The following is a 26,437-nucleotide window of genomic DNA, read 5'->3' as shown; positions in this document are numbered from 1 at the left end:
TAGGATCCTAGAAAGTAACACATCCTCTGTAAATTTAACATTATTTAAAACCCACTCACAAAGCTTAAACACATCAGCAGAATCCTACAGTGACTTCTTTGTTTTTTCTAAGAGAAAAAACTTTCATGGATTTGTTCTGTTTATTCCTTTGTCAGCCTGTGAATTTTAAAGGATATCTGTAGTTTGGGATTGGTGGGTAATCTTAATAATTCAGTATCAATCCAGACATCCCATTGGCAAATCAAAGAAAATCAGGATCAAAATTATGCGAGACATGAAGAAAACTGCTCTTTCTTGTAAATAACAACAATTAATTTTTACTAAAATTTACAGTTGGAAGTGTCAGCCATCCAAGAAAAGAGCAGTTCAGACAGGTTTAGTGATTTGTCCAAGATCACACAGCCCACAAATGTAAGAACCAGAATTAAAATAATGGGTTAGAATAATTGCAGTTAGAGCAGTTAGAGTAATAGGTTAGGGTAATAATTAGAATAATAAGTTAGGGCCAGGCACGGTGGCTCACGCCTGTAACCCCAGCACTTTGGGAGGCTGAGGTGGGCAGATCACCTGAGGTCAGGAGTTTGAGACCAGCCTGGCCAGCATGGTGAAACCCTGTCTCCACTCAAACTACAAAAAATTAGCTGGGCGTGGTGGTGGATGCTTGTAATCCCAGTTACTCAGGAGGCTAAGGAGGGAGAATCGCTTGAGCCTGGGAGGCAGAAGTTGCAGTGAGCAGAGATTGCACCACTGTGCTCCAGCCTGGGCAACAGAGCGAGACTCCATCTTAAAATAAAGAAAAATAATAATACGTTAGAGAAATAGTCACCAGGATTTTTGTTTTTCTTTTCCTCCTGTTCTCATTGTCTTGCCCTCCTCTCTCTATGACTTTATCCCCTCCTCTCTCTATGACTCTCTTTTTTTCCCTTTCTCTACTGCCTTTTCTTCTGGCCCATAGACTGCAGGAGGACCCCGAGGGAACAGAGAACCCGCTTGGGGTAGACGAGTCCCTTTTCAGCTATGGCCTTCGAGAGAGCATTGCCTCTTACCTGTCCCTGACCAGTGAGGAAAACACCTCCTTTGATCGAAAGAAGAAAAGCGTCTCCCTGATGTACGGTGGCAGCAAGAGAAAGAGCTCATTCTTCTCATCACCACCTTACTTTGAGGACTAGCCAAGAACAGACACAATGGTTCATGCCCAAAAGGAACAGAAGTTCCAACTATTGCCTGGGATCTTGCGAAAAGCGAGGTTCCCTGATCCCCGGGAACGTCACGTATTTTAGAAGCCAAGAGAAGCCACATGGAGACTCAAATTCGCATCTTCTCTGTCCACATCGTGACCAAAGGAACCCCTCCCTGGTGTCTGATCAGGGCTGTGGCATCACGAAACATTGGATCATGACATGTCGGGCGATGCTTGGAAGAGCCCAGCATGTGTGTATGCACACGTCGTGTGTATGGGAAGGACAAAGCCACTCTCACATGAAAGGGCACCAGGACTGCTCTCCAAGGAACTGGACCTGTCCAGACAGTTATACTCCGAGGTCACTGGAGAGAACTTCTGTATGGGCAAGGCTGAGAGGGAGAGGAAACAAAAGCTGTGTCCTGGCAGAAGGTCTGGGTTTGCAGATGGGTGCCCTGAATGGAACTACTTTAACTAATCCATAGGGACTTCTGGTATGCTTTCCTCTCTTTTTAAAGGAACTTCGTGACACTAAATATTAGCCCAAAGGACTTCTTAGCCTTCAATTGGGAGATACCTTTGGCCTGCTCCTGCACCAAAGCCATGTGGGTGGAAGTCAGATGGCCTCCCTGATTCTGCAGAGGGCCAGAAGAATGACAGAGAGGAAGGCTGCTGGCAGGGAAATTGAGCGGGCCAGCCTAGAATTGCACCGGCTTCCCTGATGTCTGCAGCCACGGCTTTGCAGTGCAGACAGAGTTTCTCTGGGATGCTGGGATTCTTGCCTGTATGAATGCATCAAGTATTCATTTATTGCCTGAATAGGCATTGCATTAAGTCCTGTGTAAGGTGTCAGGCAGGCCAAAAAAAAAAATGCATAAGTCCCAACCCCCAACAGAGGTGTTCACAGTGTAGACAGGGAAAAAAATGTATAAACAAATGTGTAAAAAGAGAAATCAGCTCATGGCTTAGGATGGAATTGGAGACAGGTGAGGGACACTCAGGAGCTCATTTTCCAGCTGCTCTTCAGAGTGGAAGGGCTGGCTGGATCGGGTAGGTAAGAATAGATGGATTTTTTTTAAAAAGAAATGGATACAGTCTAAAGAATTAACTCACCCGGTACTTTATTCTAAGAAGGGTGTGGCATCCATATGAGGAAAACTGCTGAGCTCCAGGAAAGATGGGGAGTCCAAGTGGATTAATGAGGTCATGCATAATTTTAAGAGACAAGAGAGAAAACACAATGTATAGCCAGAGAAGGAGAAGCTCCCATCCAAATCCTGCTAGGAAGAGAGTGGGCTGCAGATGAATCTATGACTCATGTTTCCCTGTTTCAAAGGGATCCTGGGGAAGGAGGGGAACATGCTTGCAGTATCTCTCCCTGTCTGTCTGCTCACATAAGCATTCCATCCATCTGAGCTCATCGTGCTAGTGGTATGTGTATGTGCAGTTACACGATTTTCTGTATCATAGATTCTAGTGTGTTTATACAAGGAGACATCTGTGGTTTCCCCAACAATTCCAAAAGGCTATTTCAAAGGAACCAGCCAACGTATGAGAAATGAATGTAACACTGTGGACATTGACTTCCCGCATAAGGCGGGGTGCCCTCCTGAACTCCAGATGTCTGCACAGTATCTTATGTGTTGTTTTCTGTTGTGACGAATGTGATTGGAACGTTTGGGGAGCACCCAGAGGGATTTCTAAGTGGGAAGCATTACACTTTGCTAAATCATGTATTTATTCCTGATTAAAATAAACCTAATAAATATTTAACCCTTGGCACATAGGAAGAGTTTCTGGGTTGAGGAGGATGGGTGGTTCATTCAGAAGCTCAGTGGGTTTCAAATTTTCAAATAAACATACAACTAGAGAGAGAGGAGCAAAGATCACCCAGAGAAACCTGGTGCCAGTTAGCAGCTCAGCATCTTCTTTAGGTGCGGCCTTAAGAAAAACTAGATTGTATGACTCCGGGGGGTGTCTTATGAAACTTGAAGATGGGCCTAAGTGATTGAAGGAAAGACCAAATTCTGAACGATTGTTATAAAAACGTCCTGCCTAGATTTTCTGCACATTACTTGTGATAGCTGCGCTATTCATTCTTCCAAGAATTTCTTTCTACAGATATTTCTGGACACCTACTAAATAGACACTGCTCAGGTACTGGGGCTATCGCAATGAAAACCAGATGAGGTCTCTGATATCACGGAGCTTGACATCATAAATAAACAAGATGCTTGGTAATGATGGTGATGAGGATGAGGGCAGGCTCCAAGCAGTCACCTAGCAGGCAGGGCATCCTTCAGGTCCAGGCTTAGGAAAGGCCTCCAAGCAGAGGCAATGTTTGGACTGAGGCCTGAAAGATGAGCAGCAAACAGCCATGTAAAGATCTAGGAAGTGTATGGAGTCAGCAGGAATAATGGGGCAATTCCTGCAGGCAGGAGGAGCAAGACTGCTTGCTGAAGGAGCTAAAAGAAGGCAGGGTGGCCAGACCGAGTGAGCTAGGGAAGGAGGGAGTGTGCTTAGGAGGTATCAGGAAGGTCCTGCAGGGCCCTAGAGGGTAAGGGATGGCATAGGGTCCATTCTAGGAGACATGAGGAGCCATTGAAAGGATCCAAGTAGGGGGTAAGATCATTTCACTGATACGTTTAAAAGATCATGCTGTGTGGAAGACAAATTTTTAAAATTCCAGCATTGTATTGTCTATTGACACACAAAGTTTGAAAATAAAGGGGCAAAACTTTTAATGCAAAAATGAACAAAAGGAAAACCTGTGGTGCATTTTGAGACAAAATGGGATTTAAGGTGAAAATAAATTACATAATGGCAAAGAGAGATGTGCAAAAGGAACAAAACATTAAGAAGAAATCATGATTGCAACCTATCTTAATGGGATGATATAGTTTCAGAATATATTAAGCAACTGCAACAGGGACAAATAGATAAATCAATAATTTTATTTGGAGATTTTAATATACGAATCTCAGAAACTGATATAGTAAGTAAAGATAAGTAAATAAATAAATAGGTAGATAGATTTTGATAACGCTATATAACTTTTCTGCCAACAAATGGATAATGTATTAAGTCACAGAGAAAGTACTAACAAATTTCAGAGTCAGCATCTTCCAATTCATGCTCTATGATAATAAAGCAATAAAATTGGAAATCAAATTCTAAAACGATGAATAAAAATTAAAAAATTCTAGGGATCTGAAGTCTAAAAAAAAATCCTTAGGTTAAGAAGAAAATAATGCAACAAATAAAATATTGTAAATAAATGACATATTGCTACTTTTCAAAATTTCGTGGGTGTAGCTGATAAAATAGAGGGTAAATTATTGCTTGAAATAAATTGATCAGGAAACAAAGAATGAAAGTAATGAGATTAACTTTCAACTTAAGAAGCTAAAGGAACAACAGATAACCAAGGAAACGGGAAGAAGGTAGAAGATAACAATAAGACATAAGTGAAATAGACTCCTGAAAACACAGCCATAGAGAAGATTTTAAAAAGCAAAACATTGTTTAAGTAGACTAATGTGATAAAAATATGAACAAGCATGATCAAGAAAGGTGGTGGAGAATGAAAGCAAATCAAATGCAGTTCTGCTTGTAACTATACCTAAAGAGGGAGTGTGCCCCTTGCCAGCAAAGCCCTAAGACGGCAGGTGTGGTCCTCCTTCCTCTCCATCCCCTCCCTACTATCTGGAACCCCTGGCAGCCCAAACTCAACCTTACAGATGAGGAAGGCCTTAAGAAATGGCAGAGAAATATCCAGAAGAAACCAGAGCCCTGAGTGATCCAGAGACACCTGGACTGCCCACCTTGGCAGATGTTATGAGAGAGAGAGAGAGAGAGAGAGAAAGAAAGAAAAAAAAATAAGGGAACTTTTTTTATCTACTAAGCGGCTTTAGTACTGGGTCTCCTTCTTATATCAACTGAGCATTTTGCTTCAATAGGTATAGAAATAAACCCGCCATTGTTTGCAGAATAATGAGGAAACTTCATAGAAAACCCAAAGAAACCAACAGGCAAAGCATTAGACGTGACAAAACAGCTCCGCAAATTGCTGAATCCACTTATTTCATAACACTAGTATTTTCACACTGGAAAATACAATAGAAAAGAAGACAGCATTGATAATACTAACCAAATGATGGCATGTGTAGGAACTTACCTCACAACGATTTCACAAAACTTTTATGAAAACATGTTCAAAACTGTACAAAAAGACCTAACAGGCAAAAATACTATGTGCATGGTTACAGTGTTTACCTGATTCATGAGTGCAAGGCTTAGCATCCTTACAATGTCGATTTTTTTCTGAAATTAATGACCAAGTCTATGTCACTCAAACTCCCAGCAAAAAAATTTGACAAAAACCTCAATAAGCTTATTCTAAAATATATGTGGAAGCATCAAAACTCGTGAATATCTTGGTGAATTCTGAATAGACAAGCACAGCATGCTCACACTGTGAGATATACTGCAAAAACAATAGAGAACAGTGTTCTGAGTTCAAACCACCATCTCTCTCATCACTTTAGTGGAACTCAGCACTGTCCCTGAACCAAGTGCTGTGCTAAGTGTTAAGGAAACACTAAGTGGATTAAACTCATATAAGTTTTCAAGCACCTAGTCATAGTAGAATTGGAATGAGAGATGTTAGAAAAATAATAAGCATGTAAAATAAGGCACAGTTACTAAGAATTGCTACATACAAGTGTTTTCACTAAGGTGAGATTCTTTCCTTTGTTTCAAGAGATGAGGAAAGGCTTGGAGGCTTCATTTCAGCCGAGCCCTGAAGGACAGCAGGAACTTTCCAGGTGGATACTGGATATGCTGAACACAAACCAGAGATAAAAAGGCCTGGAGGAAGCATGGCATTTCCTCAGAAGAGTGATAGCTAGTGAGCCTGGAGTGTAGGATTCATGCAGGATTCATGCAGGAATGGAGTAAAAAACAAAGACCAGAAAATTTAGCTTGAGGCTTATTCCTGATTCCTGAGTTCACCCTGAGGAAGGCAGACTTGGGGCGCTGTCATAGAACAGCAAGGGAAATGTTTTCTGGGTCTGTGAATCATACCACAGAGGACATGACCTTCCCTGTCTGAAGACTGTGCAGGGACAGAGCCACAGGATGCATGTTTGCAACAAGTCATCCTTCAGCCTCTAGCCTGGCCCCAGGATGGGTGGAATACCCTAGGACATACTTCTGTCTGGAGTTGCCTTCCGTTGGCAAGGGAAGAGGGAAGAAGGAGCTCGATTTCTTGAGTTCCTATGTTGTGCAAGATACTTTGCAAACCATAAGTCCTGATAACATCTCAAGACCCTGGGAAATAGAATTCATCACACTGATTTGATTTGATAGGTGAAGAATGCAAGGTGAAGTGTTTTCTCCAAGACCAGGATCTTCATGCAGGCCTATCTGACCTTAGGCTTTGGCTCCTTATCTTACACCTTGAGACCCCAAAAGAGTCCCAAATTCCTGGAGAGGCAGCATCATAGAGTGGGGAAACACAGGACTTGGCTTTAGGTTCTAGTCCTTAACGCAGCTTCTTCCTTGCTGTATGTTCTTTGGTAGGTCACTAAATCTCTCTGAGCCTCAAAGTTCTTATCTCTAGATTGAAAAAATAAAATAAAGTCCCCATGCCAATCAGTGTGAGGAATCTGTGAGATAAGACCCTGAAAGCGCTTTGTGGTCTCAAATGTGCTGAATGAATACAGGTTATTCATTATCATCACAGGGTTTCCCTTGACCAATGTTTCAACAGTTCTGGCACCAAGATTTGCAGAGAGACTTAAGATTTTATCCCAGAATAAACTGCCAACTCATATTCATTTCCCCAAACATCTGTTGATAAAGAACACATTTAAGAACTGCTAATATATTGAAGAATTTTAGTTCTCTCAATTCCAAATAATTTCACATGCATCCCAAGGACTGCTGGGAGCAGTTGTAAAAGCTGCTTCCAAATGACTAAAACAGATGGAAGGGTTTATTTTTAAATACACTGCCATTTGTTAAAACAGATTAGTATTTGAAATTCCCCAAACACTTAAACCCTCAAAAAGAAAAATCTGCTTTCTGAGCCCATTGGAAGGTATTTTTGGCATCTTCTGGGTCCTAATGAGTGTCTGGTTTTTGAAAGGGCCCTGGAGAAATCTCTCCAGGATCAATTCAACGCAGGATGGTTTGTTTTCAACACCAGGAATTGAAAGATGTTTGTGCTGAATTCTCCTGCCACTGAGATGGATCAACTTCAGAGGGACAGATTGCAGAAAATTGGAATTAAAGGACAAGACTCACAAGAAAGGGGTGGAAGGGAGGGAGCTGGTGTATCCTGTGGGTCCCGGGCCCCGAGAGCAACAGCTGAACCCTCCCCCAGTCATCTGCTCATTGCTGCCCCAAAATAATTATGGCACATCCACGGACTCTAAGATGTGCTGTGTGGGGTGCTTGGGGTCCCGTGGAGAGCAAAGCACACCCAGCCCCTGCTCTGCTGGAGCTTGCAGTCTTGTGAGGCAGCAGCTTTGGCACTAAGAGCAATTACTTACTGTTGGAAATCCTGGTGAATGCTGCATAGGAGACATACAGGCAGCACAAGCCATATAAAGAGGGCTCAGTTCTAGGCTGAAAAGTCAGGAAGGCTTCTCTAAAGGAAAAGTAGAGCAGGCAAAGAGGGGGATGGGGAAAAACCGTTCCATGCAAAGGAAACTGCCTGTATGAGCCAGAACAGAGCATGGACTCCAAGGAACATGAAAGGTTCCTGTGGCTGATGGAGAGAGATGCGTGGCAGGTGACACCGCTTTCTTTTGGCAATGGTGACAATACTATCTAGCATCAGTTGTACCCAGACAATGACACTTCTCCTACTCTCCTAGGATAAAGAGCTTGGATTCCTAAAAGGTTGGGCAAGGCTGAGGTACAGTTAATTGTTTTCCATCTTTCCTTAACTTGAGTAACTTTACAGTATCCTAATTGCTTTCTCTGCCTCCAGCATTGCCCCTCTTAAATTCATTCTTCACTGAGCTTTAAGAGAGGTTGTCTTGAAGGGCAGCTCTAAGCACGTTTCCTTCCTGCCTAAAGGCCTTCTGATGGCACACCCATATTCACAGCAGTACTGTTCACAATAGGCAAAAGGTAGAATTCAAATGTCCATCAACAGATGAGTGGATAAACAAAATGTGGTCCCTCTGCACAATGGAATATTATGGAGCCATAAAAAGGAAAGAAATTCTGACACATGCTACAACATGGATGGACCTTAAAGACATTAGGCTAAGTGAAATAAGCCAGACACATAAGGACAAATCTTACATGATTACACTAATATGAGGCACCTACAACAGGCAAGTGGATAGAGACAGAAAGTAGAGTAGAGGTTACCAGGGACTGAGAGAATGAGGAGATGGGGGGTGTTAATGGATACAGAGGTTCTGGTCTGGCAATGGATAGTAGTAATGGTTGCACAACATTGGGAATGTACTTAATCCCAATGAACAGAACACTTAAGATGGTTAAAATCCTAAAACAAAACAAACAAGCAAACAAATAAATAATCAAAACCACTCTGATGGCTCCCCATGAACTCAGGATAAAACCCAAGATGTTCAGGGCAGTCTGGCTCATCTCTGCCTCCACACTGCTGCCCCACCAGGGCTCTGTCCTCCCAGCTTTCCCTGTTGCCAGGACTTTGTCTCTAGGTAAATGCCTACCCAGCATCCAGCATTTGGCTCAGACACTCCCCTCAAGGGATGTGCTGATCCAAACTCCCTCCTTCCCTTATGCTTGACTGGGGCCTTCTCTTTGGGCTACTCTAAGATCTTCTTGTAAATATCTGCTTTAAGCATTTGTCCCTTAACCCCCAGTAATGACAAACTTCCTAAGAACTGGGTTATGAATAACTCTTCATGGCATTTTCAGCATCTCACACAGCACATCTGGCACAAATTGGATATGCCATAAAATTAGAAACTAATCAATGACAGATCAATAAATATCAGGGTATATGCAATGGCCAACCAGGTTATTTTTTCCATCATAATTATTGTCATTTTCAACATCACTGTATCATCACCATCATCGTTATCATCATTACCACCATCATCCTCCTCCTCATCACCATCACCATCTTCCTCACGTAGCCTGCACTTCAGGCCATCCAGAAGAATTGCGAACAGTGATTTCTCCTCTTTACCATCATTCATTGACAAGAGAGATAATAGATGGTTCAGATCACTAAATCCTAATGAATCACTCTCAGGAAATAGAAACACTTCAGCATCTAAAATGTTTAGCACTTCAGACATGAGTGGAAAAAAGTCAGGGGAGCTCTTCAGCATTGTGGAATCACACATACATGGAAAACTCCAAGCAGCATCCACACTCAGGACAAAGGACAAGGGAAGTCCAAGCAATTGAAGCCAACTAGACTTTCGAAGCATAGGAGAACCACCTCCCCCAGCCGCATCTGCAGTAAGGCTGAAAGTAGAACACATATCACTTACCATCAGCACAGCTCTCCGGAAAAGTTGGGAGTTGGTGGCCCTGGCTGTGAAAAGGTGGATGCTGGCCACATCAGCCCCGCCACGGTCTGCTGCCAGGGATACGCGCCCAGGGTCCCCGCCAAATCCTCGGATGTGGGTCTGCACCCAGGTCAGAGCCGCCACCTGGTCCAGCAGCCCCCAGTTGCCACTCACCTCTCCGGATCCTTCAGAAAAGAGGAAAGCCTTTTATCCTTTGTGACTTTGCAACCTTGGATTTGAAAATCATGGTGCTGTCTATGGCAGGCATATACATGGCCCCTCCAGGGGCTCTGGGCTCTTGTCCTCACAGGTCGAGACTGTGGGTTCCAAATACAGTGAGGAACAGTGGAGGAGCATGGGCCTTGAGACCAGACACACATAGGCCTGAATGCTAGCCAGCTAGGAGACCTTGATCATGTTCTTGTACCTCTCCTTTGCCAGCTAGGAGACCTTGATCATGTCCTTATAACTCTCTGAGCCACAGCTTCTCTGTCATTAGCTGAGGGGAGTTACTCAGATTAGAGGCAGCACATCTTCAGGTCCACCACTATCTTGGCGAATCAGTGGGAAGAAGGTGAACTCTCTGCCCCATGTCTTTGACCCCTGCAGGTGGCTGTCCCTGACAATGGCCAGGCCAGGCTGGGGCTCTGGATCCCACCCTTCCCCTCACCTTATCATCTGAAGCCTTTATTAGCATGCAATTGAATTGATCTCTTTCCTTTTTCATAGAATCCAATTAACACTTGTTGAAAACTCAGCACTATTTTTTTTTTAAATAAAATGATCTAGATACAGACAAGTATAGCAAAAATATGCTCTTCTCCTTAGGTTTTTGAGATACTACATACACTTCTGGTTGTCTTGTGAATTCAGTTGATCCTTGTCAAACTACTCCACTAACTTGTCCTCTGTATCAGACCTTGAAACACCAAATCTCATTCTCGTCTCATCTGAGGTTCCCATTCTTCCTTTCTGACTTTGCACTAAGGAACCTCATCAGGTTCCATGGCTTTCATTACCACCTACATGTTGGTGATGGTCCTGTGTGTGTCAGCGGCCCAGCCCACTCCCCAAGCTCCAGACCCCTCACGTTTCTCCATGAGGCACCACAGTTATGATTCACAGAATTCAGCATCCAGCAAGAAACTACTGATGAGACCCCATATTCCCAAATAGGAAAAAAGAAAAGAAAAAACAGAAAAATCCTGCATCCTGATTCCCTAATCTAGTAATCACAAAGTTGAAGAGAATACCATGGTCTCACCATGGAGCCAGACCAGCCAGCTGCAGTCCCAGCTCCACCATTTACAGCCTTGAGGGGCTCTGGACAAGTTCATGTTTGTGTGCTTTGATTCACCCCATCTGTAAAACAGGGGTGATAATAGCACTTCCTCATAAGGTTGTTGACTAAATCAGTTAATATTTGTAAAGGGAACAGAACAGTGCTTGTCATAAAGCACTATGGAAGATGAATTTTTCATAAAATAGAACAGGTTTCAGTTCTATTATGTCACTGATGCTCTTAGCAGAGTGTTCTTGTCTCCAGCCTGCCTGAGCACTCCACTTAGCTCAGAGTGCATAACGACACAAATTATTCTTCCAGCTGTGGAGATGTCCAGAAGTTCTTCAAATGCATTTTGTGTTCTGGAACTGGTGAAGCCATTGGTAGAACATGATCCTCACTGTGAACTTTCTGGATTGCTCATATGATCCATTTGTTAGGATGAACGCGTTTGTTTCCTCCAAGGTCTCAGGTAGCCCAGGAAAGCAGGGCACCAACTGAGTCAGACCAAGTCCTGCAAATCTGGAAAGTGATGTCCACAGCCTGTATTCCAGGGACAAGGAGGAGAGGAAATGTTCTTGACTCTCCCTTCCCATGTATCAGCTTTTTCTCCACTACACGAAAAGGGTCAATGTTGACTTCTGGGGTCTAGACTTCTGAGAGGTCAGAGGTGAGCATGTGTTCAAGGGGCCACTCATCAAACAAGTATGAATTGGGCTTCAGCTGGTATCAGGCACTATGCTAGGTAAAGCAGAAAGCAAGAGAGATCCTACCTAGCCCTAGGGACACACAACCTCAGAGACAAATGCAGAAGGCAGTTACCAAGCAATTACGGTCCAACATGTCTGGTCCAACCTTTTCCTTTACTGGTGAAAAAACTGAAACTTTGGAGGGAATGAGCTTGTTTAGATGTAAGAAGTGACTCTGAGATCAAGTTGGGACTCAAATCCTAATTCACAATCAGGATTATGTCCTAACATTCAACCCAATTCAATAAACATTTGTTGGAAAAGCTATGATGTGAAATAAAAAATTGCAGTGCTTTATTTCTGAAACTTTCTCTGTTCAAAAAGCCTTTATACCTCCCTCATTCCTACTGCATCAAGTGCAAACTTCATCCTGGCTTTCCTGACCTTCTAAGATGTGCCATGAGGCTGTCTCATCAGTCTGGGTCCCCATCACTGCCCAGGGGCCACCCCCTCTGCTGCAGTCTGTGTGTCTCAGCTCCAGTTCTTCTCATCCTCAGGTCCCACCTCAGTCATGCCACAGGCACACTCTTTGTCCCTCCTGATGTGCTTCGAGGCTTAGGCCCAGGGGCAAGACACCAGAGGACTGCTCTCAGCTGCCCACAGGGAGAACTGACCTGAATGGAAGCCCTCCAGGCCACGCTAACACTCTTCTCCATCCACTGCCACCTGCCCTGATCTGCCCCCTACCTCCTGGCTCCTACTCCTCTGGCTCAGAGCACCCAGCAAGCATTCACCTGCTCCCTCATTGGTGAATTGGCTCTTGTTTGCTCATTCAATCTCTTCAACGATCTGACGGAAGCCCCTTAGCACTGTTCTGGGCTCGCCCTGGTCTTTTCAGAGAACATCAACAACCGGCAGTGTAGTGTAGTGGCCGTGGAACCAGACCAGCCGGCTGCAGTCCCAGCTCCACCATGTACAGCCTTGAGGGGCCCTGGACAAGTTAATGTTTGTGTGCTTTGATTTTCTCCATCTGTAAAATGGGGGTGATAATAGCACTTCCTCATAAGGTTGAGTAATTAGTTAATACTTGTAAGGGGAACAGAACAGTGCCTGTCATAAAGCACCACAGAAGATTAATTTTTAACAAAATAGAACAAGTTTAGGTTCTAACATTATGTTGCTGATGCTCTTAGCAGTGTGTCCTTGTCTCCAGTCTGCCTGTGAGGGGGCACCCGCTGGGGAGCATTCTGAGCCTGTTTTGGGTAGAGAGGACAGCAGACCTGCTCAGTAGGCCTCCGAGTGTCCCAGAGACAATGAGGTCATGGCGTGTGTGGTTACCGTTGGCAGCCGGACCTTCTGTCTGGTGTCCTGGCCAAAGCACATTTCCTCTGCTCCCACGCCCTGCAGAGCCCATAGGCCCCTTGTCCAGCCTCTCCTCCTGTGTCCCGCCTGATGCCACCACCCCAGTTCCCTTCACTGCATTGCTTTGCCAGACAGACAGGAACAACGACTTGGTGCCAGATGTCCCCTGGGGTCTGTCCTGCTGCAGGGTCCAGGCTTGGGGAAACGGCCTCCCTTCACCCAGCAACTGCTTCCTTTCCAACTGCTCACATCCATAGGAACCAAGACTCCCTTTCAACACTGGGCTGGGCTTGCCTTTTTTCAGCAGAGAGCATGCGTTTCTCTAGTGGGCCTCAGGACTGGCACGAGCTTCTGCTTTCATTTTCCTCCGGTCTCTTTCACAAAGTACCTCTGGAGTCTGGGGCTCTCAGGGACCGTTTTCACTCTGGGATACAGCAGCAGATGTTGCACACATTTATCAAATGAGATGATGCTCACGAGGGGCTGCTCAGCCTGGCTCTGTGAGTGACAGGGCTGCCACTGATCAGGAGGCAGCTCTGTGCCAGCCACTGGCCAGATACTGGGCCAGGAAATGATAAAAACACAGCCCTGCCTTGGAAGAGCCCCTGTCTAGGGAAGAAGCAGGGAATGAAGATGGGTGAGTCCTGGTGCTTGTCCTCACACACTCCATCTCACGTGGGACGCCCTGCAAGACTTAGCATCTTCTGCTCACAGACAGGCAGCCTGCACTGGGATGGGGAAGGAAGGAGCTGCTCAGAGTTTTGGCCCCACAGAGCCACAGAGCAGCTCTCAGACCCCATCCTGCTCAGATGCAAAGCCACATTCCCTGCAGAATCCTAGGCTGAGGCTGGCATGCAAAGTAACCAGCTCTTTCCAAATCTATGTTCTGAACTGCAATTTTCAATGACTTAAACTGGAAAAAGGGAGAGATGAAGAGGTGGAGCACAGGAAAGTTGGAGGGCAACAAAATGATCCTATTGGGCCTTGTAACGGTGGATCCAGGACATCGGCCAGTCCACAAAACCTAGAGAGCATCCAACACACAGGACGAACCCCAAGGTAAACTGTGGACATCAGTAAATCATAACGCACCACCACCGGCGCATCAAGTGTAACACATGTGCCCAACCAAAGCATCTTATAAATAGCAGGGCAAGAAGGAGGGGGAGAAGGGAATGTATGGGAACTCTCTGTCCTTTCTGCTCAACTTTTCTATAAACTTAAAACAGGTCTAAATAATAAAATCTATTATTTAAAAAATATGAAAGAGGGAACGGTTGCACCAGTGTCGCAGGCTTATTGGGGGATTAACTGGGATCAAGGGCTGGCCCCTTTGTGCTTCAGGAGGTGAGCACCTGCTTCCTGTTGGCCTCTGCGGGGTCAGGCTCAGTCCTGTCTCTGAGCTTGCCTGAGGCAGGCGGGAGACAGCTCCTCCATAGCAGGAAGCCTGAATCTGCATCATGGCTCTGCTGTTGCTGCTCTGCCCTTTCCCTATCTCTGTGCCTCAGTTTCCTGATTGATTTGATGAGGATGTGAACATCTTTGCTCCCCTTTCAGAGCTGAAGAGCAGGGAGGCGCAATTTGAGAGACTGGGAAGTTTGGGAATGTGGGACACACGAGGCAGGCTAGGAAGGAAGGCAAAAAAAAATGGCCTGTGTCTCTCTAGTAGAATAATTTATAATCCTGTGGGTATATATCCAGTAATGAGATTGCTGGGTCAAATGGTATTTCTGGTTCTAGATTTTTGAGGAATCACCAAATCATTCTACAATAAAGACACATGCACACTTATGTTTACTGCAGCACTATTTACAATAGCAAAGACTTGGAACCAACCCAAACGCCCATCACTGATAGACTGGATAAAGAAAATGTGGCACATATACACTATGGAATACTATGCAGCCATAAAAAAGAATGAGATCATATCCATTGCAGGGACATAGATGAAGCTGGAAGCCATCATTCTCAGCAAACTAACACAGGAACAGAAAACCAAACACCACATGTTCTCATTCATAAGTGGGAGTTGAACACTGAGAACACATGGACACAGGGAGGGGAAACAACACACACCAGGGCCTGTTGGGGGGTGGGGGGCAAGGGGAGGGAGAGTATTAGGACAAATACCTAATGCATGTGGGGCTTAAAACCTAGATGACAGGTTGATAGGTGCAGCAAATCCCCACGGCACATGTATACCTATGTAGCAAACCTGCATGTTCTGCACATGTATCCCAGAACTTAAAGTAAAATTTAAAAAAGAAAGAAAGAAGGAAAGAAAGAAAGAAAGAAAGAGAGAGAAAGAAAGAAAAGAAAGAAAAAGAAAATGGCCTGTGGCTAAATGAACGCAAAAGATAGACCCTGTTCAGCACAGCTGAAGAACAGGGAATTGAAAGGGCGTGTCCAGCCATCGGAGGGAGCTGCCTGCACTACAGTATTTCTTGTTGTTCCACCAACAGAGTTTAAGGCACAGGATGCCACTTGTGACTGTGGCGATAACATTTCTCAGCCTCACTGAGCTCCACTGACCCATCTGTGAAATGTCTGCGCCCTGCTGGCCTCAGAGATCTCCTGTGAGAAATAGATGAGGTAATCCAGGAGAAATATCTGGTGAAGACAGACACACTCCATAAGTGTAACTTTCCTTCTCTCTTGCTGATGGTTTTTCCCTTGAGCAAAATGAACAGGCAGGCTTGGTGCACGTCAGGAATGAGCGGGGTTGGGTGTTCTGGAAGCTTCCGTTTCCTTCCCACAGGCTGCCCCTGCCAGCAGCCAAAATGAGTTTGCCTCTCCAGAAGCACATGAATTCTCAACAAGATTACACTCTGTGAAATCATAATCTCCCGCCCACTGAAGGACAGATGACATATGGAAACTCTATTCTGTCTAGAAATGCTCTAAGCCAACAAGACAGCCATGTCTGGGAAAAGCTCCCCAGGCCCAGGCTCCTTGGGGTGAGTCCTGATGTCACCACCTCTAGAGGAAGGGGCCAGCAATGGCACAAATTACGGTCAGTCTTGTGTTCACACAGAGGAAAGCAAACCCAGGGAAAGAGGTTTCCCTCTTCAAAGAGGAAAATAAACTCACACGTGAATAATTCTTTAAACACTCTCCAAAGAGCTTCCACAAAACTCCAGTTACCATATTCACTTCTCACCACGACATATATGCGAAAGAGGGTGGGATAATTTTCCTTATTTTACCACCGAGAAAACTGAGATTTGGAAAGGCCAAATGAGGGACCCATGGTCTCTCAGAGCCAGGAAAGGGGAAGCTATATCTGTCCTTGGATTCCCAGCTGACCCTGCTCCCCATCAAAAAAATCTGAAATCTGTTTCTCATCCTTATCTACATAGACATCTGGTTGTTATTTGCCTTAACTTGTTGCCCATTTCATATGTCTAGAATCCTCTTAGCAGCATCCAAGGCTTCATGCCATGTGGTCATCCAGGTTTCTGCTCATGCCGGACGCCTACCCCACACATTCACACACATTCTAGTCCAGCTGGTCATTCCGACTACCTATCTTCCATTCACCCACCCACACTGAGCACGTAGGATATCTCAGATCTTAAATGAGACCCTTGGGAAACAGAGATGAAGCAGTCACTATCCTCGAAGATGTGCAAAACTCAAGTCTCTGAAACCCTTTTACATGTATTACCTCATTTAAGCCTCATCGTAACTTTGAAAGTCAGGTAAAATTACCCCCATTTTACCGAGGACAAGGCTGAGACTGGGTGAAAGGAAAGGTTTTGTCTGAGGGTCCACAGCCAGAGGTGGCCCTGGGCTCTTCAGATTCCTAGGCCAGTGGCTCTGCCCCGACCACTGCAGCTGATACATTCCCTGCTGCAGGTGGTAGCTGGAGGGAAAGACATGGATGGAGGATGTTTAGGTTGGTCCAGGGCTCACTTCAGCCCTAGGAGTCAGTGGGGAAGATGGAGGCCATAGACGGGGTGATCAACAGGTTTGTGATACGGGACAGGCCATTGTTCACAAGTGAGGCCAGTATTAAAAGGAGGTGAGAATCTCCTTATTGATACAGCCCTGATTCCAAATCAGATGGCTTCCCTGTGGGCAGAAGAGCTATATAACTCATCCCCTAGGGTTGTTCAGGGCAAGTCAATTCTTGGCCCAGCTGTTCCCTGACTGTATAATCTTAAGCCAGTTTCTAATCTTCTTGGGCCTCAGTTTCCTCTTTAAACTACACACTCACACATACACACACATCACAAGATAAGACCTGTAATGGACTTGGAGCAGTGCAGCTCAGACATGTAGTAAGTTATCAATAAATGGCAACTATCATCCTTGTCTATGGGTGTCAGTATCCCCGGAGAGTCTACCATATGTGCTAAAATTTCCACTGTGTGCCTAGCTTGGCTGGAGGAGGAGCAGGGGCAGTGAGGGGATGGGTCTTGGGGAAAAAGGGTCTGAGCCTTGGCTTAGGGGGTCAGCAGCTCCCACCAGAGGCAGCAACTCACCAGAACTCAGGAAGCCAAAGACACCCACTCGGTAGCCAGCAGTGACCACGATGAGGTTGCCAACAGCAGCCAGGAAGGAGCCGTCGATAGCCGGCCATCCTTCACTCTCCTCCCCATCCTTGGTGTTGTGGAAGAACACCAGCACAGACATGTTAGGGGCCTGTGGGAATTGGAGAAACATGAGGCTAGAGTGTGGGGAGGGCACCTTTCCCATGCTTGGAGCCTGATTCTTGGTTGACACAGGACTCCTCTGGCCAGCTCTGTGGCATACTTAGCCCCATGCAATGGATGGAGCTGTGTCCCTCTAAATTTATACATTGAAGTCCTAGCCCCCAAGACCTCAGCAGTTCACTGTATTTGGAGATAGTGCCTAATGTGGTAATTAAGGTAAAATGAAGTCATATTTGTAAGTCCTAATCCAATAGGACTGGTGTCCTTATAAGAAGAGGTGGTCAGGACACAGGTACAGAGGGAAGGCCACATAAAGACACAAGGAAGAGAAGAGGAACATCCACAAGCTAAGGAGAGGAGCCTCTGAAGGAACTAATCCTGCAGCACCTTGATCTTGGACTTCTGTCTCTAGAATTGTGAGAAAAATCTCTGTTGTTTAAGCCACGCGGCTTGCAGTGCTTTGTTATGGCAGCCTGAGCAACTACTAAACCCCATTCATAGAGAAGGAAACTGAAGGTCACAAAAGGTGAGGACACTTCTCCCACATTGCAGAGTGAGCAGGTATCAGAGATGGCTGCTCCCTGCAGACCTGGAGCCCGTCTCATGGTAACACACAGCCTTCCAGCTCCCAGTTCTGGCCCATGGTTTATTCCAAAAAAGCATTCTGGGTCCTTGGCGTCCCCTTTCCCTTGGATGCTCTGTGACTGGACCCATCTTGGTAACACAGAGCTAGAGTTTAGTATGTACTTACTAAGAGCCAGGCACTGTGCCGAGTGTTTACAATAGGGCCTCAAACAGTTCTGTGAAGTTGGCAGATTCTTATTATCCACATTTTACAGATGAAGAGGCAGAGGCTTAGACATGTTGAATGGCCTGCCTGAAATCCACAGCTAGGAGGTAGCAGAGCTGAGGGTTTGGAAGTAGGCTGACCCTATTATATTAGAATCGTGTGTCTGAGCTGGGGATCTGAGGCCCCAGTTCAGGCCATGGGATATGCAGGCATCCGGTAACTCATGCTCCATCCAAGGTCCTGACTCCTTGTGACATCACCACTCCACATATGATGGCCTCAGACAGACACACAGATGTTTCTACAAAGGGGCCCCCTCACGTGAGCAAACACTGCCTGAGGACCTGCCCCCATAAGTGCTGTGCTAAAGGTTCTGCCCTAGAGTGTCTCATTTGATCTTCCACCCAAGGAGGTAGAAGCTATGGTGAACATAAGCACTCCACTCTACAGCTGTGAAAGCAGAGTTTCAGAGCAATAGAGTCACTCATTGAAATGCCTTACAGAGAGGAAGGGGCTGACCTGGAGTCTCTTCCTCTGTGACATTCCAGCTCAGATTTCACCACTTGGTGGTTGTGGATTCTTCAAATATGAGGTCTTTTTAAATGCCACAGAGAAAGACCAGCTTGAGTGGTCTTGAGTTCATTTGTCCTGTTCTGTGGCACAGATCAGTGAAGGGGCCCTGTATGCCCCTCCTAAAAGTGCCCTGACTAATCTTTATTGGGTAGCTCACCAACAAGGGAAAAGGCCATTTGGCTTGTGGCTGCTGAGGCAAGGGAAAGGTACAGAAAGAAGGGGCAGTCCTCAGCTCCCGCCTCAATGACAGCCGCAGGAAGTGTCCAGGAGGCTGGCCCCTCCTGTGCAGGGCCCGTCACCTGGAGGCCAGGTACTGCCCATCTGGACTGAGGCATCACTGTTCCTCCCCCAAAGTCAGGATGGGGCCCAGACAGCCCAAGAAGAAAAAGCCAAACTCTGTTACTAGGAAATGCCCTAAGGAGAAAGAGCACTGGCTTGGGAACACTGCAAGAGGGATGAGCCTCCACTCTGCCCATCTGAATATCCTTATGTAACTCACTTAGCCTCTCTTAGCCCCAGGTCTGCACCTTTAAGACAAGGGCAAATATATCTCTCTACATTTTTCTGTCAATCAATTGATTGACTGATCGATCTATCAGTCTATCTATCCTCCTAGAGTTCACGTGAAGACCAATAAAATCATAGACATAAAAGTGCTCTTTAAACTGCAAACCACGTCCACAGTCTTCTTCCTGACACCATGGAAAAAGCACACACTTGTGGTCACCACTCACTGGTTCTAGCCATAAGCTCTGAAGACCAACTGACCAAGTCCACAGATCACTCACTAGCTGAGTGACCTTAGGCAAATCACCTAACCTCGGCTCAGCAGGCCATAAAGGTGGAGACAGTGGATTTCTAATGGGACAGTTTTCAGGGCAACCATAGCAAGTGCTTCTGAACTCACCACATTCTGAGGGATGAACACATTGAGATACAAACAATCTTCACTGACTCCAGGAGACGTGGATGTTCGGGTGCCTGGCTGCCAGCAGCTGGCCCTGCAGATACAGACTGGGTGACTTCCAAGACTTGCTCCATCACCACCCCTCCCCACCCACCACCATGGTCAGAGCCCACTACCCCATTCCGAAGCCTGGCATCCCACCAGCTCTGCAGAAATTAGGCAGCTTCAGGAAATGGGAGTTTAAAGATTCAGCTTCAGTGAATGGAAGGAATGACAGAGTGCCCACCGTTCTCTGGCCACTGGCCTGTGGAAGAACATTCCCCAGAGACAATGCACCAACTTAGAGAAGTCTGCTGATGCAACAGCTTGAGATAGAGAAAAAGACAATGAAAGCCACTTAGGATTTTGGCCCTTCTTTGTTCCAAGAGTGCAGACTCTCCTTTGGAGGGGGTGTCCTACCTGCTTTCTACACCAGTACAGAGTCCTACAGTGCCAGTTTGAGCATCTCCCAGTATAAGAACTGAGACTACAGCTGTGACTATGTCTAATGGCAGTGCAATGGTCATCTACACAATGGGTGACTTGGCTCATCACCTAATTCTCACTAGCCCTGGACTACAATGACCCAAGCTCTCAACTACTCTCCACTCAAAACCTATGTGACTCCATCACTTCATCTGTCAAATGGGTACATCCTAACATGGTAAGGCACTTTAATTCACACATATTTGTTATTTTTGTTTCCCAGCAGTGGAGCAGATGGAAATCCATGCCTTTCCACTCCGACTGCCACCATCCTAGCTGAAGTCCTTATCACCTTTTTCCTGGAGTACTTCAAGAGACTCCTAGCTCATCATTCTATCTGGTAATGGGCCCATGGACCTGCTCATCAGCCAGCCATGGTGGTAATGGGTATGGAGGGTACAGCTGCCTGAGGATAGAGCCATGGGGTACCTGTTGGTAAGGAGATTCAGGTGGGAAGGAGAAGAGCAGCAGTAATAAGTGCTGTTTTCACAGATACTCTGAGTATGCTTTAATTAGAAAAAAATCACAATATTGTTCTTCAATATGCTTGCTATTTAAAGTGGTATACACATCGAAAAGAGGAAAAAATGAAATTTTTGATGAGGAAAGAAGATAGGATATGGGTGCCCTAAAAAAAAAAAACTTGTAATTTTGTTCCTAGTGGGAAAAATTTCATTAGCTCATTTACTCTCCCTTCAATGCTGTGTCTCCCAGCTTCGTTAAGATCAGATATGGCCAGGAAACGGAGCTTGGCCACTGCAATACTGGCGCAAGTGATATGTGAACCCCACTTCCAGGCTTATTCCATGGGAACCTCTCCTGTCAATTATTTCACAGCCTCTCTTCCTGGATCAATGTCCGGGGGACCTTGGAAGATTCATGCTGAAGAAGGTAGAGCCTCCATCAGCCTGTGTCCCTGAATCACTTCGTGGAGCAGAGCATACAGGCCCCTCCATCACCTGATGGGCTTTACATGAGCAAAACAGTGTTAAGCCACTGATACTTAGGAGTTTATCTGTCACAGCACTTAATGATACCTTAGCTAATATATTCCATCCTCCATACATTGCTTTATCCAAAATGCACTGCTCTGCTACTGAGTCCCATTTGGATAGATTAGAATGGAGAAGATTTCTCTGAGCATTTACGAAGATGTTCTCCACTCAACCCATACCTTGGCTTGCTGGCATCCCAGGAGCCTGTCCAGTTCAAGGGCTCTGGTGCCCGGAAGCGCCTCTCTGCCAGGGGCGGGGCAGCATATGGAACTCCAAGGAACTGGTCCACTTGCTTCCATGAGGTACCCACCCGGATGGCCTGGGACCTGCCCAGCAGCTGGCCATGGGTGGAAATGGGCACAGAAGGTACAGATGCCTCATAGCTGAGCAGAGAGATTCCTGTTGGGAAAGGGAAGAGAAAGGGGTGAGGAAGGGGAGAGGCCTCAGTGAGTGCTCTCTCCACTGGCAGCCTGAATGTGCTTTCAGCAAAAGAAAAGTCCCTGCTTTTTGCACCTGGAAAATGTCAGTCATTTATTCAGACCCCTACAGCTTAAATCTAGTCAGGTTTTCAATGTAAACAAACAAAAAAAATGACAAAGACAGCTGATCTTTATTAGGCACCGAAATGCACAGAATGCAATGCTAATCCCTTCTATAGAAGGATCCAGTCCCAAGACCCCTTACCAGCACCCTGGGGCCTTTTGAAAGAACAGAGAAGCAAACAGCAAACAACACCCAATCCCCTGGGGACACCTGGAGTGCAGCCCCACCTTTAAACACAGCCATCATTTCTGTGGTGAGATGTGTGGGTTACTCATCCTGAGAGAGATGAGTAAAGAATAGAATTTCTTCAGCCACCCCATGTCAGATTTTGCTGCCAAATGAGTTAGCTGCAAACTTACCAAAAAAAAAAAAAAAAAAAAGACTTTGAGGACTTTTGGATTCCAGAATTGCAGTGTAGGGGTTGCAGGCCCACATTTACATTTCATTAGTGAGGGAAGAGATATAGAGGTGGAGGCCTAGGGCCTGCTAGGATCACAGGTGATACAGGGTGATGTAGGATTCAAAGCCACACCTTTCTCAACCCCAGCTCTGACCACACCCCATGCACAAAGGGTTGGGACCAGTTCAGAGCTTTGCCTCTCTCTGTGCCAAGGGTGCCCTGGGTGCCCCAGCTTGTGAGGCCCTCCTGCCCATATTTTCATGTCCAAATCCCTCCTTGTCCACAAGGCCAATACTGGTGCCGCCTGCCATGCCTCCCACCCTGCCCCAGGCAACACTAATCGCCAGCGACATTCATCAGTTTCTCTGTAGCCCTATCTTGTTTCCTCAATGACATTTTCTTTCATTCATTGATTGATCCAGTAAACTTTTGTTGGGCCCAGACTCAGCACCAAGTACTGTTTTCAGGAACTTAAGACAGGCCTGTCTGATGCCACACAGGACTCAAAGCCCTGCACAAAGGAAGCAGTAAACACTCATGGAGAGATACTTCAAGTGTGTGTGAGAAGTCTCTTATTTCTGACACGTAGATTTGGTCTGCTGAACTCCACTCTCGGCTGATTGAAAGACAAAGCCTTTCTGCTTTCTCTGCAGATCCTTCTATAAAAATGTGTATCTTCTGCAGTGGCAACTGAACAAGACAGTGGGGAGAGGAGGCACATAGACCTGCAGACAGACCGAGAGGCAGACAGGCAGACAGAAGTCCATCTACTCCGCAGGAGCTTTGTATCATATAGAGGTTCTCAACTGGAAGTAATTTTGCCCACAGGGGACATTTGGCCACATCTGGAGACATTTTTGGCTGTCACAGGGGTCAGGGAGAGATGCCACTGACATCTGGTGGGCGCAATACTGGCGCCCGGCCAGGGCTGTTGTTAGACATCCTACAGTAGGCAGGACAACCACTGCTCTCACACATACACAACAAAGAATACTCCAGCCCCAAATGTCAGCGAGTTCTGAGGTTGGGAAGCCTGGATATCATGTCTGTCCTTGACTTCCAGGTCACTGAGCGTCACCATGGTGAACTGGTTAAGGAGTCAAGCAGATCTGGGTTTTATGCTTATGGAACAGCTAGTTATTGGAAAAACTTTACAGTCTTTCTGCCTATGAAATGGGAACAATAGCGTCTCCTACAACAGAAATAAATAATAATACCTGTAATGTTCCAAGCTCAGTGCCTGAAAAATGGCAGAAGTCCAACACATAAGTAAATGAAAGAATGAATGAATGAATGAGTGGAAGGAAAAAAGGAAAGAATTGGCAGGGGTGGGGGGACACAGGGAGAGAAAAAAAGAGAAAGAAGAAAAAAAGAGCAAACGAAGCCTTCTCTGTTGCAAAGACATTGTAATATGAGTTAGAACTCAAAATGGAAACTCAGGCTGGAAAGGAACAGTTGCTGTTTTTTAATCTGGCCTCAATCACAAATCATGGCTGATGGCACCCCCATAGTTCCTCCTTGCAAAACTTCCTGTCACAATCATAAATCAAGGGGTCTCAGGCAAGCACTCAGGACCATGGCTGCTGAAGTGCTGGAACCTCATTCTGCTATGCAGGAAACAGCCACATTTTATGTACGTGGCATCATCCAAAGGCGGGAGCAAAGCCAGAACAAATATAAAGGCAGAAGAATTTCGGGGGAATGCAGGCCTGCTTTCCCATGGCGGTGGTATTCAGTCTTCCCTTCAGAGGCTGCCCAGTGAATCCCCAACTCAATGAGATCAAACACGGGGAAAATGTTAGATGTGAAGTTATCTCTTTCAAATTCTTTTGCAGAAATAGTAGATTCTTTCTAGAATACCCACAGAGGCCACGTGACTACCTGGGTTAAGAAAATGCTCTGTGGCCATGTGTATTAGCTGCAAACAAATAATGTCTGTGTGAAAGTTGAGACACCTGTAGATGCATATGTGCACACATCTTTTGGAAGAGAGCATTTCCCATTGAGTTTTAGTCACACTGAAGTAATAGAGAAGCAGTCTAATTTGTGTTTTACAGAACTCAAACCTCAGTGTTAAGTCATTTTTCAGCAGAACTACCACACATATTGGCTACACTGTTGTGAAATATACTATTAAGATCTATAATCCCAGCACTTTGGGAGGCCGAAGCAGGTGGATCCCTTGAAGCCAAGAGTTCAAGACCAGCCTGGCCAGCATGGCAAAACCCTATCTCTATTAAAAATACAAAAATTAGCTGGGCATCGTGGCATGCACCTGTATTCCCAGCAAGGCATGAGAATCACTTGAACCCGGGAGGCAGAGGTTGCAGTGACCCAAGATTGTGCAACTGCACTCCAGCCTGAGTGACAGAGTGAGACTCTGTCTCAGAAAAAAAATCTACATAGCTTGACTGAATAATATAAATGTCCAGATAAAGAGAGGGCAAGACTTACGATTGAGGGCCTAACAGCTCATCACATAGCAATCAAAGCATTCTCAGGTCTGGAAGACACTCCTGTGGTCTGAAGGCTAAGGCTGAGGAGGGGGCAGAAGAGGAAGATATCTCTGGCATCAAGACAGAACCAAAGGACTGTCAATGCTCTAGGACAGCATGGGGCCAAATATGCTGCTGCTTGCTTTCGTAAATAAAGTTTTATTGGAACACAGTCACATCTACTGGTTTACATGTTGTTTATTGCTGCTCCCATGCTACAATAGCAGCTGATTAGTGTTAACAGAAAAGTATGGTTGTAGAGCCTTGCTCTAGAAGACAAGATGTCAGAGCAGCTGATTAGTGTTAACAGAAAAGTATGGTTGTAGAGCCTTGCTCTAGAAGACAAGATGTCAGATGTAACTAACAACAGTCATCAATTTCATCCAATAAACATGTCTAGTGGGGGAGGGGCTTCCCCCAGATGCCCAGTCCCTGTTTCCTGTTCTACAGCTCTTAGCAGTCTTACTTAGTGATGGATTTATGGCTACTCCTTCTTGCCTTGCCTGGAGCCCCAGAACCAACATAGTATCTGACATGTGTTTTAAAACTAAACTCAGCCAGGAACAGCTTCTCTCTCCAAAGTGTTTATGATGCGATAGTTAGGCTGCATGGCTTTGTGGGAGAGGACTGCATCTTGACATAGGTGATCTGGCTCCAAGTTCCAGCTCCATCATCACTAGCTGTGTGAAATCATAGAATTAACTTAAATTCTCTGGGCTATAGCCTTCTGATTTCTAAGACAGGGATACAGCCCTTATCCTGCCACCACACAGGATTAGTGTGAGGACCAAATGAGATAAGGCCTGTGAAAGAACTCTCTAAACTACAAAACCATAATAAAAAGTGGGCTCTTGAATTATTTTACTGAGAAACTCTTCAAAACCAAGATGGCTTCTGTAACTCAAAGGAATAAATGAATAAAAGTGATACAGAAGTAGGAATTTTTTCTACCTTCCTTCAGTCTACTTCAAGTGAGTGCCACCTAACCCAGAACTTTGGCCAACTCACCATGTGTTTAAACAGTCCCTTCCCCAGACCCAGTTTCCCAGGATGGCTGCAAAGGCATAGACTCGGGCTTACCTGGCTTCCGGTAGATGTGGGTGGCCTCTTCACGAAGCAGAAGTTGGCAGTTCTGGCCCTGCAGACTATGTGTGCAGCTTTGAGTATCAGCATAGAACATACATCTCACAGCCCCAGGTTGGGTTTGCAGAGTGGTGATGAGACAGGCCTCATGTTGGGAACATTCTGCAGAAAAGAGGGAGAAGAGTGATGCTTGGGCCTCAGAGATGTTACTTCACTCATGCATTCATCCAGTCATCCATCCAACCACTCATCCACTCATCCACCCTTCCATCCATCTATCCTGCTATCCAATCATGCATCCATGAATCCAACCATCTGTCCATCCATTCATCCATCCACCCACCCACTCATCTACTCTTCCATCCATCTACCCTTTCATCAAATCATGCATCCATGAATCCATGAATCCATCCATCAGTCATGCAAT

General features: G+C 45.7%; 2 protein-coding genes across 4 annotated transcripts in view; one reads left to right on the top strand and one right to left on the bottom strand.

Annotated features, from left to right (window-relative positions):
* The window catches only part of SLA (Src like adaptor), a 66,442-nt gene extending 63,480 nt beyond the window's left edge, over positions 1-2,962 (top strand). For 2 of the 3 annotated variants that reach the window (XM_012507858.2, XM_003256221.4), the window contains one exon: positions 956-2,962. In XM_012507858.2, coding sequence (XP_012363312.1) covers positions 956-1,169 — 214 coding nt within the window. In that variant the 3' untranslated portion in view covers positions 1,170-2,962. The remainder of the gene's footprint in view (positions 1-955) is intronic. The other variant, XM_030795401.1, reaches the window with a different exon arrangement.
* TG (thyroglobulin) overlaps positions 1-26,437 on the bottom strand; it is a 272,056-nt gene that overhangs the window by 96,013 nt on the left and 149,606 nt on the right. Inside the window, exons 37-41 of the mRNA XM_030795400.1 lie at positions 26,008-26,172; positions 21,669-21,888; positions 19,970-20,063; positions 17,529-17,688; positions 9,691-9,893 (exon numbers count right to left, since the gene is read on the bottom strand). Coding sequence (XP_030651260.1) covers positions 9,691-9,893; positions 17,529-17,688; positions 19,970-20,063; positions 21,669-21,888; positions 26,008-26,172 — 842 coding nt within the window. The remainder of the gene's footprint in view (positions 1-9,690; positions 9,894-17,528; positions 17,689-19,969; positions 20,064-21,668; positions 21,889-26,007; positions 26,173-26,437) is intronic.

This window comes from Nomascus leucogenys, chromosome 16 (genome assembly GCF_006542625.1).
Source record: "Nomascus leucogenys isolate Asia chromosome 16, Asia_NLE_v1, whole genome shotgun sequence".
NCBI lineage: Eukaryota > Metazoa > Chordata > Mammalia > Primates > Hylobatidae > Nomascus > Nomascus leucogenys.
Note: the sequence above shows the minus strand (reverse complement) of the source record. Positions and strands in the feature narration are given on the sequence as shown.